This window comes from Salminus brasiliensis, chromosome 21, assembly GCF_030463535.1.
Source record: "Salminus brasiliensis chromosome 21, fSalBra1.hap2, whole genome shotgun sequence".
Lineage (NCBI taxonomy): Eukaryota > Metazoa > Chordata > Actinopteri > Characiformes > Bryconidae > Salminus > Salminus brasiliensis.
Window position 1 is genome coordinate 5312788 of NC_132898.1, and position 18906 is coordinate 5331693.

General features: G+C 43.3%; 2 protein-coding genes across 4 annotated transcripts in view; both read right to left on the reverse strand.

Annotated features, from left to right (window-relative positions):
- Window positions 1-6925, reverse strand: part of rnf123 (ring finger protein 123) — a 176115-nt gene extending 169190 nt beyond the window's left edge. The window contains exons 1-4 of the mRNA XM_072665512.1: window positions 6846-6925; window positions 5358-5466; window positions 3468-3555; window positions 149-228 (exon numbers count right to left, since the gene is read on the reverse strand). Of these exons, the coding sequence (XP_072521613.1) occupies window positions 149-228; window positions 3468-3555; window positions 5358-5439 (250 nt within the window). The 5' untranslated portion in view covers window positions 5440-5466; window positions 6846-6925. The remainder of the gene's footprint in view (window positions 1-148; window positions 229-3467; window positions 3556-5357; window positions 5467-6845) is intronic.
- Window positions 6926-9446: 2521 nt separating this feature from the next.
- Window positions 9447-16732, reverse strand: terf2ip (telomeric repeat binding factor 2, interacting protein). Of its 3 annotated transcripts, none has more exons than XM_072666062.1 (4): window positions 16714-16732; window positions 12466-13422; window positions 11874-11995; window positions 9447-10830 (listed from the first exon to the last, which is right to left on the reverse strand). In XM_072666062.1, the coding sequence occupies exons 2-4, from the start codon at window positions 13406-13408 to the stop codon at window positions 10240-10242; spliced, it is 1656 nt and encodes a 551-aa protein (XP_072522163.1). In that variant the 5' UTR covers window positions 13409-13422; window positions 16714-16732; the 3' UTR covers window positions 9447-10239. The 3 variants fall into 3 exon arrangements, with proteins under 3 accessions (XP_072522163.1, XP_072522161.1, XP_072522162.1); XM_072666060.1 differs by lacking the exon at window positions 16714-16732 and adding an exon at window positions 15458-15513; XM_072666061.1 differs by lacking the exon at window positions 16714-16732 and adding an exon at window positions 14722-14931.
- Window positions 16733-18906: the final 2174 nt, after the last annotated feature.

The window sequence follows — 18906 nt, forward strand, 5'->3', positions numbered from 1 at the left end:
AAAGAACCATTTCTGATTCAATGAAGAGCCATTTTTGTAAAGAAGCTCAGAGAGTGAACCCTAACTTTTACAAAGAAAATAGCTCTTTATTAGAACCAAACCGGCATAAAGAGTGCATGAACTGCATTAAAATCTGCATAAAGCTGACCTGTGCCGTCCTCAGCGGGCTCATCTTCCGACAGCTGCCTCTCCAGGTGGGCCCCGAGGTCCTGAAAGTTCAGGATTTTTCTGTGGAGAGAAACAAACTCTTGTTTTTTCCAGCTTTTCTCAGCTTTTCTAAAAATACCTAATGCTTAAAAGATGCTGCCAAGAGTCCAAATTTGATTGGAAAGGTATTTTGTCACATTCCTCTGAAGACTGCACAGCAAATGCAGCACTGAGAACCCATTCATTCATCCACAGCAGCCGAACACCGGCAAAGTATATGCATGGGAAAGATGCTGAGCAAACAGTGACAGAATTCATTTAGGGTGTCAAGCTGTTCAGCTGGGACTACTGGGAGTACTAGCAGACAAAAACACAAAAATGCAGAGGATAAGAAAGAAGTATAAAAGGTGCAGAAGACAGAACATGGTTAACTCTTGGGACGGGACAGTTTAAAAATTTCAGGACCTGGAACACTTTCTCAGCTCGGCTATTATACTGATAGATGATGCTGCTTCAACTTCAACAGCTTAAAAGTGCCATAGAACTCATTTATTGAGTAATTTACGTTGTTTTTAAAGCATAAACAGTAAGTATGTGACTTTGGCTGGGGTGAAAAATGCTCAATATTTAAGGGGGGCAATTTAACAGGAATAATTTAGTAGGGAAGATATGATGAATGATGAAGATATTTTATCATATTGTGCTCAATTTTGTTACCATGACACACAATACGCCTTTCTAAGCATATTCAGGATACGGTCAGTGCTTAAAAAACACCTTAAAGATTAACCACCAGGATATCTGAATATTAGTTTTTAAGAATTTGTTGCTACTGCTGTATTTAGTCTGTAATCATGTGTATCGCAATTAATATCATGTATCTTGAAAATGTCCTTAAAAATCGCAATATCATATTTTACCATATCACCCACCTCTACCAATTACCACCCTGTTATTTTACCTTAGAATAAAACAAACCAATTAAAATTACAGATAACTCTGCTTCTGTTAGCCGGATTACGATGCTGGCGACGGCTCACAGAACCCAAATATTATAGTTTTATAGTAAGGGCCCTATTTTAGCGATCTTTTGGTGAGCCGTCAAACGTGCAGCTTGTTTTAGGGCGTGTTGGTGTGTCTTTGCTATTGTAACGACGGGAAAAGTAGACCTTGCACGGCTCGAAACGCTCAAAAGTCATGTACTAAGTGTGTTAATGAATCATGGGTGTGTTTTTGGTGTAATGTGCAGTAATAAACCAATTAGCGTGTCGCTCGCCGTTCCCTTTAAGAGCCAGGTGCGGTCTGACTGACTTTGGCGGGTTGCTATGTCAGTGGTGTAAAGCGTGAGGGGGGTGCACACGCCTGTGTTGACAATTCATTGCCAAGATAGCAATGAACGTCTGACAGCAGCAATACCCCAGAAATCTACCTGAACACCCCTCATTTCGAGACCACCGCGCCCATCGGCGTAGAGATATTCATAAGCAGCGCTGCTGTTCAAACAGTGCAGGTGTAAGGTGGAGGATAGGGTCCATAGTTTTAACACTGTAACAAGTACACTGTAATCATTCCCGAGTCTTCTCGGATAGTGCTGCTGTCCTCTCATCGTGTCCTCTCAGCAATGTGCTGTTAGCAAGCTGAAGAGATTGTAGCCGATTAGCTTTCAGCCTCGCCCCCACTTGCTTCCCTGGGTGTCTGTTTCTTGAGTCTTACCAGGAAAAATATTAGCCAGAGCTTTTCATTCTGATGGGAGTTTAGCTCCAGTTTGGTTCAGCTCAGGGAGTCCAGTTTATTTTCGAGGGAGTGGACGATGGAGAGAAGAGATAGCAAAAAATTGCGTCTGCTAGTGTTAGCTTTCAGCCTAGCATCGATCCTTGTTTGCCCCTCCTGGCTTTCGGTTTGTCTCGTGCCAGGTTTGAGGGCCTGTTCTGCGCACATTGTACAGGAAAAGACGCAAGGTCCCGAGGCCTGGGTTCGTGTAGCAACCTGTATTCCCATATCCAGCAGATTCTGGAGGTGATGAGCTGCTCTCCAGTATCAACAACACCATGTTATCCTGAAGTCGCATCACGTTTTAAGTTTTCGCCAGCTTTGAGTAGGGGAGTAGGGCGGAGTTTATGTAACTTTTGGGAAGGTAAATATAACAAGTCAAAACTGTGATGTAACAGTTTTGGGGTTTTGGAAGTGGCCCATTTTCCAGCTCTGCTCTGGTTCTGCTGGATGTTCTTTTGAAGGAGGAACAGCAGTATTTGAGCTTCACGGTTTGTCACTTCCATGTACCATAACAGTAAGGGGGTCCTATAGCTTATAGATATACCACTTAAACCAGTAACCATCTCAGCTCAGCTAAACACACACTTGAACTACGCCACTTCACACAGCTGCTTCACAATGGAAGCAAGTGTAGTTTTACACAGCCATGGTGGTCAGAGTAATTATTTAGCCACCTTCATTTCTGGGGGTCAGCTTTCTTCGTCCTCCCATCATACTCTATCTATAGAGCTGCAACGGTAACCTGAGACTGACCGTGGATGTGGGAACGGTGCCCCTGGCTCACTGTGGCGGGACACGCAGTGAACAACCCCCAATTCACACTCTGCTAACATTAGATCTGGGTCAGTATTCAGTCTCATCCAAAATCAACACACTCATACCGTATAAAGGAGCACACTGGGTGTATTATGGGTACGCTGGGAGAGCTCTATAGGTTCCAGACAAAACTGAACTCACCTTTGGATGACTGTGAGAATTCCCATTCTTCATTTCCATTTAATGACATACAGTACAGTACTGTATAGAGACCTTATCTGGGCAGAAAGTGTTTACTAACTACATAAACACTAATAACACTCCTACAGAAAGTGGTGGAGGTGGTTCTCCATCACTGTGTTCATCATTAGAACATCTCCAAAGTTCTCCTCTCTCATGGAGTCTAGTATTATTTAGAGTTCTCCTCAGATCAACACCTGGTTTGGTGGTAAATCAGGGCTTAATAATGGTAAATCAGGTGAGCCTCCACGCTGTGCTGGCTGGACTGGGGGAGGGCGTCCAGGAAAAATCTAGAGGAACCGAGCTCTGTTCTTCAGACTAGCTCACCAACAAGATCTCACTACTTTCTTTAGAATTAGAAGCTCTTGTTCCTTTTTACTGGATTTATGTTCACCTGGTTTATCTGTTCTAAAGCAATCTTGAGTTTCTACAGGAAAAACTGTCTTACTGCTGAGAGAAATGACTTTAAATAAAGTGCTTAGGTGCCTAAAACCTCTGAACGGTACAGTATGAGTGCTAAAATTTGAAAGAAGCCTTTCACAAAGCCTAACCTGTAAGTTGCTGATGCTGGCCCGTGCTTACTGGAGGCAGGGAACACGTGATGTAGGTAGTCACTCAACAGCTTCTCATTGACAATACCTGGGATAAGGAATTTAAAACAAAATGTTATTATTGCTATTATTATTATTATATATATTTTTATTGTTTGTCAAATATTTCCCTCACAATTTTCTCAAAATTTGCCAAGTAACCCTCCCATTCGTAGCTCCCCCTAGCACTAGCAATGCTCCAGACACCAGGAGTGTGTAAGGAATTAGCATTGCCTTGGCGGCAGCATGCTCAGAGGAAACTGCAGACCCCAGCTCCACCGCTCTGGCTAAGAGACGGCCATGCTGACCAACATTTCTGGTGACCCAGAGAGAGTATGGCCATTTGCGCTCTTTCGGCATGGCTTGGGATTGGATCTCGTGACCCCTTGGCCATAGTGGCAGGGCAATACCCCTCAGAGCCTCCCTGAACCCCCCTGAATGTTCCTTTTTCCAATTATTATGCCCCATTTATTAAACATCTTAAGAATAAAAGTACAGATCTCAGATCAGCTCTCATCTGTCTCTGCTGCACCTCAAATCATGGCCAAGCATGTTAGCTTGGAGCTAACATACTAGCTTCTTACTTGAGTGTTAGATCAGGACACCTCAGTTAGGAAGGTCACTATCCAACACAGTTTGGCAACCTCCCTGTTCAAAGAGATCTTAGTAGGAGTGTTTGAGCAGGGTGCTCATCAAACAGTGCTGGACGCTGACTTTCCAGGAACTGATGACCTCTGGCATAAACACAGTATTCATGGCCCCCACACTGACCTAACCTTAAGCACTAAATTAGCCAGGTCTTACTCTTACTCTTACTTTCATGGCATAAGTATTTAACAAATGGAAATAATCAGGATGGCCTGTGCAAAAGTTTTGGCACCTTACAGAGTTAGCATTAACATCCACACTCACCCTACTTCTTTGCTAAGATATTTCTAAGATATTCACCTTGCATGCACAGTCCGTTTAAGGCCTATACACATTATTATATTATGCTTAGATCAGAGGACAGAGAGGGTGCCTGGTGGTTTCTGAGGGAGCCAGATTTACAGGTCATTTTGTAAAATCCATTCTTCCCTCCCCCACTCAATATTACCAATGCCACAGGCAGCAGCGCAACCCCAATGATTCACAGTTGGCAAGGTGTTCTTTTCATGAAACGCAGTCTCTTTAAAAGTATCTGCAGAATTCAGTTTAGTCTAAATCAGTCCACAGCACTTGTTTCTAGATGTTCTGTAAGCATTCTTCAAGCACTGCCCTTTGTGACAAGGTCACAGGTAAGGTTTCAGTCTAATGACTTTTTAATGAGGATTAGGTTTGTGCAAGCAACGCTGCACAGTGGAACAGTGCACCACCCTCATGACTCAGCTAAAGTTTCCTGTAGGGTTCAGGCAGTCATATTGGGGGTTTCATTGTTTTCGTTTTTTTTGGTCTTACCAGCATTCAAGCTGATCTCTCAGACAATGTTAATGGTCTTCTAGAACTCACCTGAGCTGCCATTTTTCTCACTACACTCTAAACGCTGAGTAGAAACTACAAGCTGCAAACACTTGGCTATCTTCTTAAAGCCTTGCCCTTGTGGGAACCAAGTATCTTTGTTTTTTAGATCTTTAGACGGTTCGTCCATGTTAGAAAAGTGCCAGTGCAAGGACTGAAAAGTCAAAATTAGCCTAAAATACATAATAAATTAAGACATAATAAAATGTGAGGTTTCTATCAGCGTATAGGGTGTCGAAACTTTTGCACAGGATTTGCTGAAGTCTTATGCGTCTTATGTTTGTCTAAGCATTTTAATAAAGGCGTGAAGTGACCCACCCCAGACCTCCCACTATAATGCACCCTCCTCCTTACCGGTGACTTTCGGCTTGTCTGTGTCGGAGGCCAGGCGGTAGTTTCGTCGGGACAGGGCCGTACCGCCCCCCTTGGAACTCATGCTTCCGCGTTAGACTGGGCCACAGCTCTGAGAAACACAAGATCACACAGATGCTCAATCAGAACTGTGCACACAGACCTGCGTTGCTGATGTGATGCGACTTGGAAGACGTGATCCATCACGGTCACACCGATCAGATTCAGCCGCTGCTCGTGAAACACACAGGAGGCCAAGACAGAAACAGAAACAACAGGAGGAGAAAGAAAAAGAGGGCACGAGCAAGTGCCAAACATTTGTGCCATACCACCCATCCTGCCATACATCTTGTACTGCGACTTCCATCTTTTTGAGATCTCTCCAGCAAGGACATCTATGATAAGACATCTACGAGCGAGTAGGAGACCCATAGAGGTCATCTGTCACAGGCCAAGCTAGGGAAAGCTGATGTAGATACTGGGACGTCCAGTCCAGGCCCATCATGATGAGGCCTGCTTTGTCCGACTGCAACGCTTTCAGCTCACCGAACACCTGGCACAGGTGTGTTGTGAGCTCGGACAGGGTAAAAATGAAGGCCCCAGGATGGAATAACGGCGAGGTCCACCTTGATCTTGGCCCTCACAGAGCGAAAGGCATCTAAACAGCATGGTAAGACCTGCAGTTTACCCGATTCCAGCTGTAAACATGCCTGAAAGAAGCGAGTGACAGCACCGAACACCTGGCACAGGTGTGTTGTGAGTTGGACAGGGTGAAAATGAAGGCCCCAGGATGGAATAAAGGCAAATGCATCTAAACAGCATGGTAAGACCTGCAGTTCAGTGATTCCAGCTGTAAACATGCCTGAAAGAAGCGAGTGACAGCTCCGAACACCTGGCACAGGTGTGTTGTGAGCTCGGACAGATGTTGCTGCTGGTCAACAGGGCTGGGAAACACTGCAAAGTGCAGATGTTCGCCCTCAGACAGTCCCCAAACGGGCTAAAAAGCTCAGCCTCTGCTAGCACCCTATGGAAAGTCACTCCATGCACAAGCCTTGCATGTAGGAGCTTCTCCACTCCTGCACAGACAGCAACAGTACCCAGCACTGAGGGCAAGTCAACGGCCCTGTTGACAAGACACCCAGCAGCCAGCCAGCAGCCAGCCAGCCAGCCAGCAGCCAGCCAGCCAGCAGCCAGCCAGCAGCACCTGCCGAGCAAACCCTGCAGTAGAAAGCCGTCAGCGACCGTGTCGCCCATCACTTCAGCGTGGGTCTGCGGGCTGGTGCGGTCAGCCCTGCTGCAGAAAGGCTTCCGCGCTCGGTCTGACAGGCAGGGCAGAGCCGCTGTTAGCGCAGCTCCACCTGGACACACAGCCCCATTAAACCGCTCCGGACGAAGCCAGCCGCGCTGAAGCCGCCCCGCAGACTGCCTCTGAAACAGCCACCGCGTGTAAAGTGTCGGGGCTGATCCGCGGTTGAACGGTACGGTACCTACTGTCGCTGTTTCGGACTCCCCTCCAAAACCCGCCTGTGAATTTTGTCAACAGTAGCTGCTGCTGCTGGCTAGCTCTTCATACACGGCTCTGAAGTACGGAGCGGCGCTGCGGCCAAAACCGGAGAAACGCGAAAAGGAGGTTCAGTCAGCAAAACATCCCACGAGCCTCAGAGCACCAACAGCTCCACCCAACACCACCACCCAACACCACCACCCAACACCACCACCCAACAGCTCCACCCAACACCACCACCCAACACCACCACCAACACCACCACCCAACAGCTCCACCCAACACCACCACCCAACACCACCACCCAACAGCTCCACCCAACACCACCACCCAACACCACCACCCAACAGCTCCACCCAACACCACCACCCAACACACAGCACAGGTTAATACAGAGCTCCCTGATTATAATAATAATATCACACATAATAATAATAATAAACACACTCAAAACAGTTACCTCAGTGTGAGAACAATTTATAATAACAATGTAATAAACTGTTCCCTTAATTAAATAAATCATCCCTCAGTGTAATAAATCATTCCCTTAATTAAATAAATCATCCCTGTGTAATAAATCATTCCCTTAATTAAATAAATCATCCCTCAGTGTAATAAATCATTCCCTTAATTAAATAAATCATCCCTGTGTAATAAATCATTCCCTTAATTAAATAAATCATCCCTGTGTAATAAATCATTCCCTTAATTAAATAAATCATCCCTCAGTGTAATAAATCATTCCCTTAATTAAATAAATCATCCCTCAGTGTAATAAATCATTCCCTTAATTAAATAAATCATCCCTGTGTAATAAATCATTCCCTTAATTAAATAAATCATCCCTCAGTGTAATAAATCATTCCCTTAATTAAATAAATCATCCCTGTGTAATAAATCATTCCCTTAATTAAATAAATCATCCCTGTGTAATAAATCATTCCCTTAATTAAATAAATCATCCCTGTGTAATAAATCATTCCCTTAATTAAATAAATCATCCCTCAGTGTAATAAATCATTCCCTTAATTAAATAAATCATCCCTGTGTAATAAATCATTCCCTTAATTAAATAAATCATCCCTCAGTGTAATAAATCATTCCCTTAATTAAATAAATCATCCCTGTGTAATAAATCATTCCCTTAATTAAATAAATCATCCCTGTGTAATAAATCATTCCCTTAATTAAATAAATCATCCCTCAGTGTAATAAATCATTCCCTTAATTAAATAAATCATCCCTGTGTAATAAATCATTCCCTTAATTAAATAAATCATCCCTGTGTAATAAATCATTCCCTTAATTAAATAAATCATCCCTCAGTGTAATAAATCATTCCCTTAATTAAATAAATCATCCCTGTGTAATAAATCATTCCCTTAATTAAATAAATCATCCCTCAGTGTAATAAATCATTCCCTAAATTAAATAAATAATTCATTAATTAAATTAATCATCCTTCAGTGTAATAAATCATTCCCTTAATTAATAAATAATTCCCTTAATTAAATAAATCATCCTTCAGTGTAATAAATCATTCCCTAAATTAAATAAATAATTCATTAATTAAATAAATCATCCTTCAGTGTAATAAATCATTCCCTTAATTAAATAAATAATTCATTAATTAAATAAATCATCCTTCAGTGTAATAAATCATTCCCTTAATTAAATAAATAATTCCCTAATTAAATAAATCATCCTTCAGTGTAATAAATCATTCCCTTAATTAAATAAATCATTCCCTTAATTAAATAAATCATCCTTCAGTGTAATAAATCATTCCCTTAATTAAATAAATAATTCCCTAATTAAATAAATCATCCTTCAGTGTAATAAATCATTCCCTTAATTAAATAAATAATTCCCTAATTAAATAAATCATCCTTCAGTGTGATAAATTATTCCCTTAATTAAATAAATAATTCCCTTAATTGAAGAACTTATCCCTCAATGCATCAATCCCTCAATAAATCGTTTCTCAGTGTAATAAATCACTCCCTGAATTAAATAACTAATCCCTCAATGTAATAAAAAATTGTCTCAGTGTAATAAATCCTCCCTAAATGTGTCAAATCGTTTCTCAGTGTAATAAATCATTTCCTTAATTAAATAAATAATTCCCTTAATTTAATAAATCATCCCTCAATGTAAAAAAAAATTCTCTGTCAACTGTCAACTATAAAAACAACATTCTCTCAGTGTAATAAATCGTTCCCTTAATTTAATAAATCATCCTTCAATATAATGAACCGTTCTCTCAAAATAGTGTAATTAATTGTTCCCTCAAACTAATACATTGTTCCTTCGGTTTTAACTAAAGCATCCTCTCTGAACAGAGAGAACTATTTCTTAAATTGTGGAAACATTTTTCTCCTGTTATTAATCCTCTACTTTAATATTTCAGGCACCAAACATTTTAGATCCATTTGGTGTAAAGACGTAAAGCTAAAGTTAGATATGAGCAACAGCAAGCCGATCAGGAGCTGAACCAACTACAATGAACCAAGGACTACAATTGTTGACTTTAATTCATTTCAAGTAAACAAGATTTAAACCTTAGTAAACAGTTATTTTTACAGCAAACTAGTGCCTTATTTTAAAGTTGATCTTAAACTAAAGTTTGGGATCAAAAATGTATATTTTTAAGAATTTGCTACAAAATCTGTATTTATTTATTATTTCTGAAAACATGATTTGAGTACAGGATCAGTTCAATCAGCTCTAAAATAACTAAACGTGATTAAAACTGAGTGCTATCATCACTCTCATTTATTTTGGCTGATTTGTAAAAAATAATTAAAATAAAGCAACTGTTTACAAACGCAGATTCAGATGACATGGCATAGACACTACAGTCAAAAAGTTGGAAATCCACATTTTCAACCACATTAATTTAATTTGGGTGCACATAAATGTATAAAAATGTTTTAATATGTTCATGGCGTGTCTCTGTACAGGTTTTAAATCATTGGGAAACTGACAATCTGGGGAAACAAAGAAAAGAAAGTTGACCGAGAAAGCTGTGGAACAGCAAAAATTAAGTTATATGAAATTAACAGCCATATTTTAATGGTTTCTTTTAAATCTGGGGGTAGAAAAAGATTGTACATAAATGATACATTACATTATATGTTTATCAATTTATCTCGAAAATAATTTAAATATGGAGTAAAACATTTAAAACAAGTGTGTTGATGTGATGTTTATAATATTTAAATCTACAGTGTAATATGATAAGTGATCCCAAACTTTTGAACAGTGTATTTTCAATGGTTCAGATGATAAAAGAAAAATCTAAAATGTGACAATAGTATAAAAATAATGTTTTATCTCCACTACAGTCATTTCCAGTCATGAGCGCTCATGTCCACCGTTTCAATGTGCCTTCAGGAAATCGGCTCGCTTCAAGACTCTATCGGCACCGTACTTCTCCCGAAGCCGCTCAAGATCAGAAGAACCGGCTGAAAGCAGGATTTCATCATCACGCCTAGTCCAGATGGGCCCGTGCACCTCAGCATTATAGCCTTCAAGCAAAAATGATCGTGCTAGTGTCACATCACCGCTGGCCTTCAGAAGTGCCTTCATCACCTCAACCAGGTCTTTCTTGGAGTCCGTCACCAGTTTCACTATGTGCTGCTTTTCCTCCTCCGAGTCCTGAGAAAGAGCCTCCTTCTGAGAGCACTGGCTCTGGTCCTCTTGGGACTCCTGGTCAAATATGAACATGTGTGCATTGGAGGTCACAGGTGCAGCAGCACTGCTAGGACCTGGACCATCATCCACAGACCCCGGGGCACATCTGTTGCTTTGGACCTCTGGTGCATTCTGTTCTGTATTACAATGACCAGCATTTTCTTGCAGTTCCCTTACAGCCCTTTCGCGCGCCGCCGTAATCTGGCCTTCGTCTGTATCAGAGTTAACCGATGACGCTCTACTCGGAGGCCGGACTTCTTGGCTTTCACCATCAACCTGTGAAAGAAAGAGAAATCATGCATGTAATTACAGACTGAATACATCAGTAGCAACAGATTATTATTACACTACTATTCAGATACTTTATTCAGCATCTGCTGCTCATCTAATTTAACCAGTCTAATCACACTGTCTGTAATGAAACGTGTAGTAGATCAGTGTTCTTTAAGCACTAACAGTATCCTCAACATGCTTAGAAAAGTATACTGTGCATCACAATATGATAAAATACCGCCATATTACCCAGCTCTAACTTTAACTACTCTGCTGTGCAGTAATACAAGGTTGTTTTTTAGTTATATTCAATTGTGTGCAAAAGTCAGCACATATTGATGTGTAATAATTGTTTAATAATAGTCATGCCTATACAGAAATTCCAATAGTTAAAATGTAAAATGTTACATATATATATATAAATATACACAAACACACACACACACATATATATTGTCGCTCTCCAGTAAAAAACATTTATCTCCACAATGGTGACTTTACAGGAAAAGGCAAAACTGTTCTTAACTTAGTAATTTAGAGCATTTCTATTGGCCTATTCATCCAGATTTATTAACATGGTGTACAGATGTACACTGTACAGCGAAATGTGTCCTCTGTATTTAACCCATCTGGTAGTGAACACACACTCACACTCACACACACACACACACACACACACGTGTTAGGGGCAGTGAGTACACACACACACCCAGAGCGGTGGGCAGCCAACTCCAGAGCCCAGGGAGCAGAGAGGGTAAAGAGGGCCTTGCTCAAGGGCCCAACAGTGGCAGCTTGCCGAGCGCGGGAATCGAACCCACAACCCTGTTATCGATATCCCGGCGCTCTAACCGCTGAGCCACCCCTGCCACCGCTGCCCTATTTGTTATCAGTATTAACTCTAACCCTCATGCTATTTGAGCAAATACATTCTTTACCACCCTGATAAACAGCCGTTACTAAATATATTCACAGGTACCTGAAAAACATTTGCACAGTACTGTACACGTGTTCAGCAGGAACTGTACAGACGTGCTACTGTTACCTACCACTTGAGAGTCCTCAAATTCTCTGGCAGCTCTCTCAAGTATGCCAAGCTTCCTTCCAGGGGTTATAGACGTCTGCCTTTTCTGTCTGGTCTCGGTGGGAGTGGTCTGCTGATTGCTTGGACCTAAAAAAGTGTCACAGCATAAAAAGACTTCAAAAGAAAGACACCAGGTCATTCAAGCAAGGCCAAGTGTCCAGTTAAGATCATCCTACACTTCAAGTGGTTTTTTTGAGCGATGTCACGTAAGAACCACTATTTGATCGTAAAAAGAACCATGTTTGTAATGAAGACGTGTGACTGTGAAGATCACTGAACCCCATTTGATGTGTAGGTTTATTATTCAGTTATGAATCCTAATGCTTATGAAAACTAATATCGGGAATATCGGTTAAGTATATCTTGTGGGGTCCCACAGGGTTCTATTTTAGGGCCTATATAACTGATTTTCATTATGGCAGTGATGTAGCTGTGAGAGTGACGAAATGCGGGCTTACCTACAGGGTCAAAGGGGTTAAACTGATAAAGTACCTGCTGTATGTTGCCATGATTTAAGGACCTTCTGCGTATGGTTAAAAAAATAAGCAGGAAATTACCTTCTGACGTCCCCTCCCCAGTGTCATCCTCGTCCATTCTAGCTCTTTTAGCTGAGACCTCAGGCTGCTCACTGTCTCGGCACGGCTCTTGCTCCTCCTGAAGTGCTGATTCTCGGTTTGGCTCATCACCAAGCTCTTCTATCTCAACTTCATCACTTCGGGCATGTGGCTGAACCTGCTCTGAACCCAGTTGCTGAGGGGACCTGCTTTTCTCAGGTGACGTCTGAAGTTCCGGTTGGTCTGCTGCGATCCCCTCGGCCCCGCTCTGAACATCAGGCCTGATCTGCGTTACGTCTGAATCAGAAGACGAAGCCACCTGTGCTGTCTTCTGCCTCTTCTTTTGTGGTGAAGTCTGAGCGGGGTTCTCCTCAGATGAGGAACTTTCCTTAAAGGGCGGGACCTTCTTTTTTTTGTCCGTCGACTTGAACTGAAGGTGCTTCAGAAATCTGTCCTTCATGGACTGCCAGGAATGAGCGGTGACATGTTTTTTCTCCATCTGCTGCCACACCCGGTTGCCCTTGGCTTCATGTCGCCGCTTGGCGATGAAGTCCAAAATGGCCGTGTCGTCTTCAGACGAGTAGCCCATTCGCCCGGCGCCTCTTTGCTTCCGTGAGGCCGCTCTTGTCTGCACAGGTGGCAAATTGCTGAACCTGTAGCTTTTTATATCCAGCTGCTGGTTCTGTGCCACACAGTCGAGGATGTACTGGGTGGAAATGTAGAACTGCCCGGCACCTTCCATAACGGTACTGACCTCTCCAGGATCTGCCAACAGGATGACGTTGGGCTCTTGAGTGCGACACACGATGCCTCCGCCGTCCACTATTAGAGGCTGGAGCTGCACTTTGGTGGGACCGGGTCTTATAAAGAAGCGCATGGGTTCCCCTTTTGTATTTAGGAATAAAACTGGCGATGGGTTTGAAGATTCCTTTTTAAGAGCTGCCATTGTGCAAATCAGACCTGAAAAACATGATAAAGTCAACGTCAGTCTCTCCACTCATGAAGATGCATCATTTTTACAAGCAAATCGAACAAATACACAGCATTTCGGCCTTAACAGCAGCACCACTAACAGACGAAAGGGAGGCGAATCTTCATCTACGGTCGCATCTGTCAAGGGATGGCTACATTAGGCAGCAAGTGGGGATCTGAGGTACTCTAACAGGGGCCAGCTGTGACAGCTAGACACCTGGGTCAGAGCCTCTCCGAACCATCAGGCAGGTCTTCTGCTGTATTCCTGCCACCTTACAAAAGTGCTCCAAGAAGGCAACAGGGTCAAGGGCACCTAATGCTCACTGATGCAATCTATGAAGGCTTACAGGACTTAAAGGATCTGCAGCTAACATCTGGTCTTGGGGCCAAAAATACCACAGCAGGACACCTTCAGAGGCCTTGTGGAGTTCATGCCCTGAATGGTGAGATCTGCTGTGGCAGGACAAGGGGGTCTACTCAACATTAGGCTGATGATACCAATGTTATGGCCGGGCTGATTGGTGTATAACCACTATTAGGGCCTAGAAAACAGCAACAGGAGACTTAAATACACAGTATCTAGCACGGCGGTACGCCTAGGGAAGAAGGTACCGCAGCAGCCGGTCCAACACGACCAGACTCTGCAACAGCTTCTTCCCCTAAGCCATCAGACTCCTCAACTCAACTCAACTTCTGAACTGATGTCCTTTCTGTTACACTCTCTCTCTCTCTCTCTCTCTCTAACCATTTACCCCAGACAGTATGGGAAGCATTTTGCACTAATAACTTTACTACCTCACTGGACTCAATATTTATACACACTGCATAATTTGCACACTACCCCTAAATTATTATTATTCTCTGTCTGTGCTGTGTTGTGTTGTCTGTCTGCACTTGTACTGTGTTGCACTTGTGTTCTGTAAGCACTGTGTCTATTATGTTGCACCATGCTGGAGGAAGGTTGTTCCGTTTCACTGTGGACTCTGTATGTAGCTGAAATGACAATAAAATCCAACTTGACTTGACTTGACACCAGTTGGGGGCAGCGGTGACTCAGCGGTTAGAGCGTCGGGCTATCGATAACAGGGTTGTGGGTTCGATTCCCGGGCTTGGCAAGCTGCCACTGTTGGGCCCTTGAGCAAGGCCCTTTACCCTCTCTGCTCCCCGGTGTGTGTGTACTCACTGGCCCTAGTTCACTAGTGTGTGTGTGTGTGTGTTCACTACCACAGATGGGTTAAATGCGGAGGACGCATTTCGCTGTACAGTGACAAATACAGGCACCTTTACCTTTTACCTTTACTTGACTTGGTATTGATACCCGGTATTGGCAGATAGTTGAAAATCTGGTCTCGGTGCATCTCTAAATTCAACGTTTAGATTTTCTAAAGAGGGATTTCCACTGTTTCCACTGTTTCCACTGGTTTTTTAGTGTTTGTAGGTTAGCTAAGGTTTGTTTACACTGAAAAATGAACAGAATTACCCTGACAGCACATTTAACCACAACACTACACACACAACAACATAGGCATCCCATTCATTTGCCATTTTCACGCATATAGTTAAATAGTCATCTAAAATAACACACTTTTAAAACCACAATACAGAAAATAAACAAATAAATCAATAAATAAATTGCTAACGTCGCTCATTCAGACCCCAGACCCCTGCAGCCCTGCAGCCCAGACCCCTGCAGCCCAGTTCCCTGCAGCCCAGACCCCTGCAGCCCTGCAGCCCTACAGCCCAGACCCCTGCAGCCCTGCAGCCCTGCAGCCCAGACCCCTGCAGCCCTGCATCCCTGCAGCCCTCCAGCCCTGCAGCCCAGACCCCTGCAGCCCAGACCCCTGCAGCCCTGCAGCCCTCCCTCCCTCACTGACCCTGAGCACGTTAGCGAGCTGGTAGCTATAAAGGGAGCTAGCTAGCTGGCTAACAGTAGCGAATAATAAACTAAATGTAAAATTAAAAATATATAAAATTAATAATGTTAAAATCTGAGGAACAGCCGTTTCTATAAGATGGAAATTACCTGTGTTTTTGTTTTGGGACGCAGCTCGCGTGACACCGCTGAGGCTGTGCGTGAATCCCGCCACCACTACCTACCTAGCTAGCGCCAACTCTGAGGACTTTTCGTTTCTAATAAAATAAAAGTCCTGCCAGGTAGATACTAGCTACATATTTTCAGTCGTAAACGCGAATTACACAAATTCGTAGATATTGTGTAGATATTATAAAAAATATATGTGTGTATCTAACTGTAGTATATCGCGCGTTTAATTTGATTGATTGTATGTAATGTCTGAGCTGGGGGAAACTCTTGGTGTGGAGGAGCGGATCTCGCTGGTTTCCTGATGACGTCGTAGTTTAGGTGAACTTTTGGCGGTAAAGTGTCCGGCACCGGCAGTGTCAGTGGTCAGTGGTTGGTGATATTACAAAGTTTAATAATTTAGTTTTAATAATAAATAATAAAATAATAAAAATATCGTTGTATTAATTTCAGAGAATTGCTATTGTGGCTCCTTCCGCTAGAGGGCGCGCACGAGCTGGAAACGAGCGGCGGCGAACGGAGCGCTGCAGCTCTGTCTGGGATTTGTAGTTCAGGGGAAATGTGGACTTTTGTGAGCTCAGTTTAGGACTGGACCTGTTCGGTTTAGGTTAGGTTAGGCCACGTAGTTCATTCTGTTGCTTGAAGACTAAACCCTATTAATAAAATCAGGAATTTAAGGGGGGGCTCTTAAGGAGATCAGCGCTGCCGAGTTTGTAGAGCTGCACTGACGCGTTTTGACCACGAGGTGGCTCCACTCGCCACATTTTAATCTGAAGCTCAGGCTTTATACCCTATAATCTGCTGAATGTATATAATTAATAATAATTAATAAATATGCATGTTTTGCTCGTGGTTTGCTGAGGTTGAGATTGGATTGGATTAATTTAATTAGATGTTTATTGTTTGGTGTACCTCTGAGCTGCAAGTGTAGTAATAACAAGAAAAAGTATAATTAAATTTTTATTTAATTATTTATATTTATTTTATTTATATATTATTTATATTTATTTATTTATTTAGACCTAGTAAATGGCAAAATATATGGGTAAATCTGTAAACAACCACACAAATATATTTAGGTATATAATTTAAATGGGTGGGTAAACTGTGGCCATGCAGGGACGCACAACAGATCAGTGACATTTCCAACACCATTACACCACCTCCACCAGCCTGGACTGCAGACACAGAGCCGGTTGAGTCAGAAATCGAGATTCACCAGACCTACGGCTACATACCTCCAGTTATCAGCTGTGCAGTGTTGGTGAGCCTGTGTTGAGCCTCAGCTGCAGCCTCAGCTTTCTGTTCTTGGCGGACAGAGGTGGAACCCGATGTGGTGTTTTGCTATGGTAGCCCCTCCGCCGCAAGGCTGGACGTGTTGTGCGTTCTAAGATGCTCTACTGAGTTACTGTAGCCGTTCTGCCAGCTGAGGAAACAATGGTAAGTACATTTTGGGGTCTACAGGACCCCAACATATGATATTTTGATCAGGAAAGAATGATGTGATTTAACCCCTTAACGCTTCATGCCGTATTACTCAGCAACTTCAGAGACTGTACAAACTGGTGGGGCCCACCAGCCCACCAGCGGGTCATAGGCTGTTTAAGGGGTTAATTAGCCACAGTTCAGAGCAGGGCATTTTTTTTTCGAGATACAGTGGGTTCATCAATGACGTTAGATGTCCAGCACATTTTTCAGAGAATGTGAAAATGCAGTGTGGCCAGTCTTCAGAATTTATCGTCAGAGAAGACCCACAAGAGGAAACAGGGGAACAGGCTGTACCAGAGGAGAGGACAGGGGACGTGCGATTATGACTGATTCGGCTGCAAATTACTGTGGGTTTAATGCGTCTCTTGCGGTTCCAAACGAGACGAGGTGCAATTTTTCATCCCCAAACTCCTAGAAATCATTCCAGCACACATTCCGAAAAAATTCCACCAGATTATTCAGAAGTGCATTCCTAACAAAGCAACTGACAGAAATGTGCTCAGGAGTCGCTCTGAACTTTCCAGCGCTCAGCGCAGCGCTCCATACTCCATAATAGTCTATAATGTCATATACACACCTATAAATATATATATATATATATACCATCAGAATATTATGGACTAAGCCGCTGTCACTATGATCCAAGGATCGCTGGTTCGAATTCCGGTCTTCAATGGCAGAAGCAGGGGTGTACGTGCGTTGGGCATGCGCCTGTGTTGCCAAGATAGCAATGAACGTCTGACTGTTGACGTCTGACACCAGAAACGTACCTGAACGCACCTCATTTCGAGACCACCACGCCCAACATCGTAGATATATTCGCAAGCGCCTTTGCTGTTTAAACACTGCAGGCCTCAGGCGGGAAAATAGCCTGCAGGGTGTAAGATAGGGCCCTAAGACCTATCAGGTTCGGGACGCAAGCCGAAAACAGTTGGGCCACTCTGAAGCTATGAAACCATGTGCTGTGAAACCATGTCTGTGTCTAAGAAAGCACAGAAAGCTAATTTCACTCAGACGTGTGTTTTTACGCCGTATAGTTTACAGCTCTAGGGTGGCCCTACGGCCTAACTGCTGCTCATTAAGTGTGAGGAGTTGACAAGTTCACAGTCCAGCAAGGGCTCAGCGCTCCACTGTGAGCGTCTGTCGTCAGACATCATGTGGTAGGAGGTTCTTCACACTCACACTTTCTTATTCTTCTAAAGAATCGATCAAAGAACCTTTATTTGTAAGAGTGTATACAAGTCTTTCCCAAATAAACACCTTCAAACCCAGGTCCCTTGTTGACTTCCTTACAGGATGTGGGATACTTAGTGCTAAGTCTTCTTGCGGCCGCTCGACCGCCGCTCTGCAGTCAGGTCATGTCTTTGTAGCAAACGCTGTGAATTGTGAATGAGCTACCAAGTGAACTCGCAGTTCGTCCGCCAGTCCTCCGCTACCCCTCCCTCCGAAATAGCTTCAAGGTCTGGAATCGCATTAAACCGAGTGGAATGCCGCTTAAATAAAGATTTGTAGCTGATGAGGTCAGAGATATTTCAGGTCTTTTAAGTCCTGTTTGCTCATTCTCTTGTACACAACAGCATTCAAGCAGCCATTTTAGGCCGTATCCCACTTTACAGCCGGCCTGCGTTCCTGAAATACAGCAGACCGCTGAGTCTATTAATCAGCGCGATCGAAAAACACCCCGTTTCAGAGTTCGGTGGTCGGGTTTTGATCGCGAGCCTACGATAACACTGCCCTACCAGCCTCGCTGAGAGCTTTTCCTACACCGTACACAACAGGCCGGGGCCAACTCCCCCAGCTGGTCTAGCGATCATGTCTGGACGGCGCTCTCTGAAGCCTTTCAGCTGCCACTGGAGACAAAGGTGGCCTGTGCGCGGGCATGTTGGTTTTGGCCACGCACTCGCTGGCCTTCTGCTCCTCTTTGGCTTCACCTGTTGGGGCTA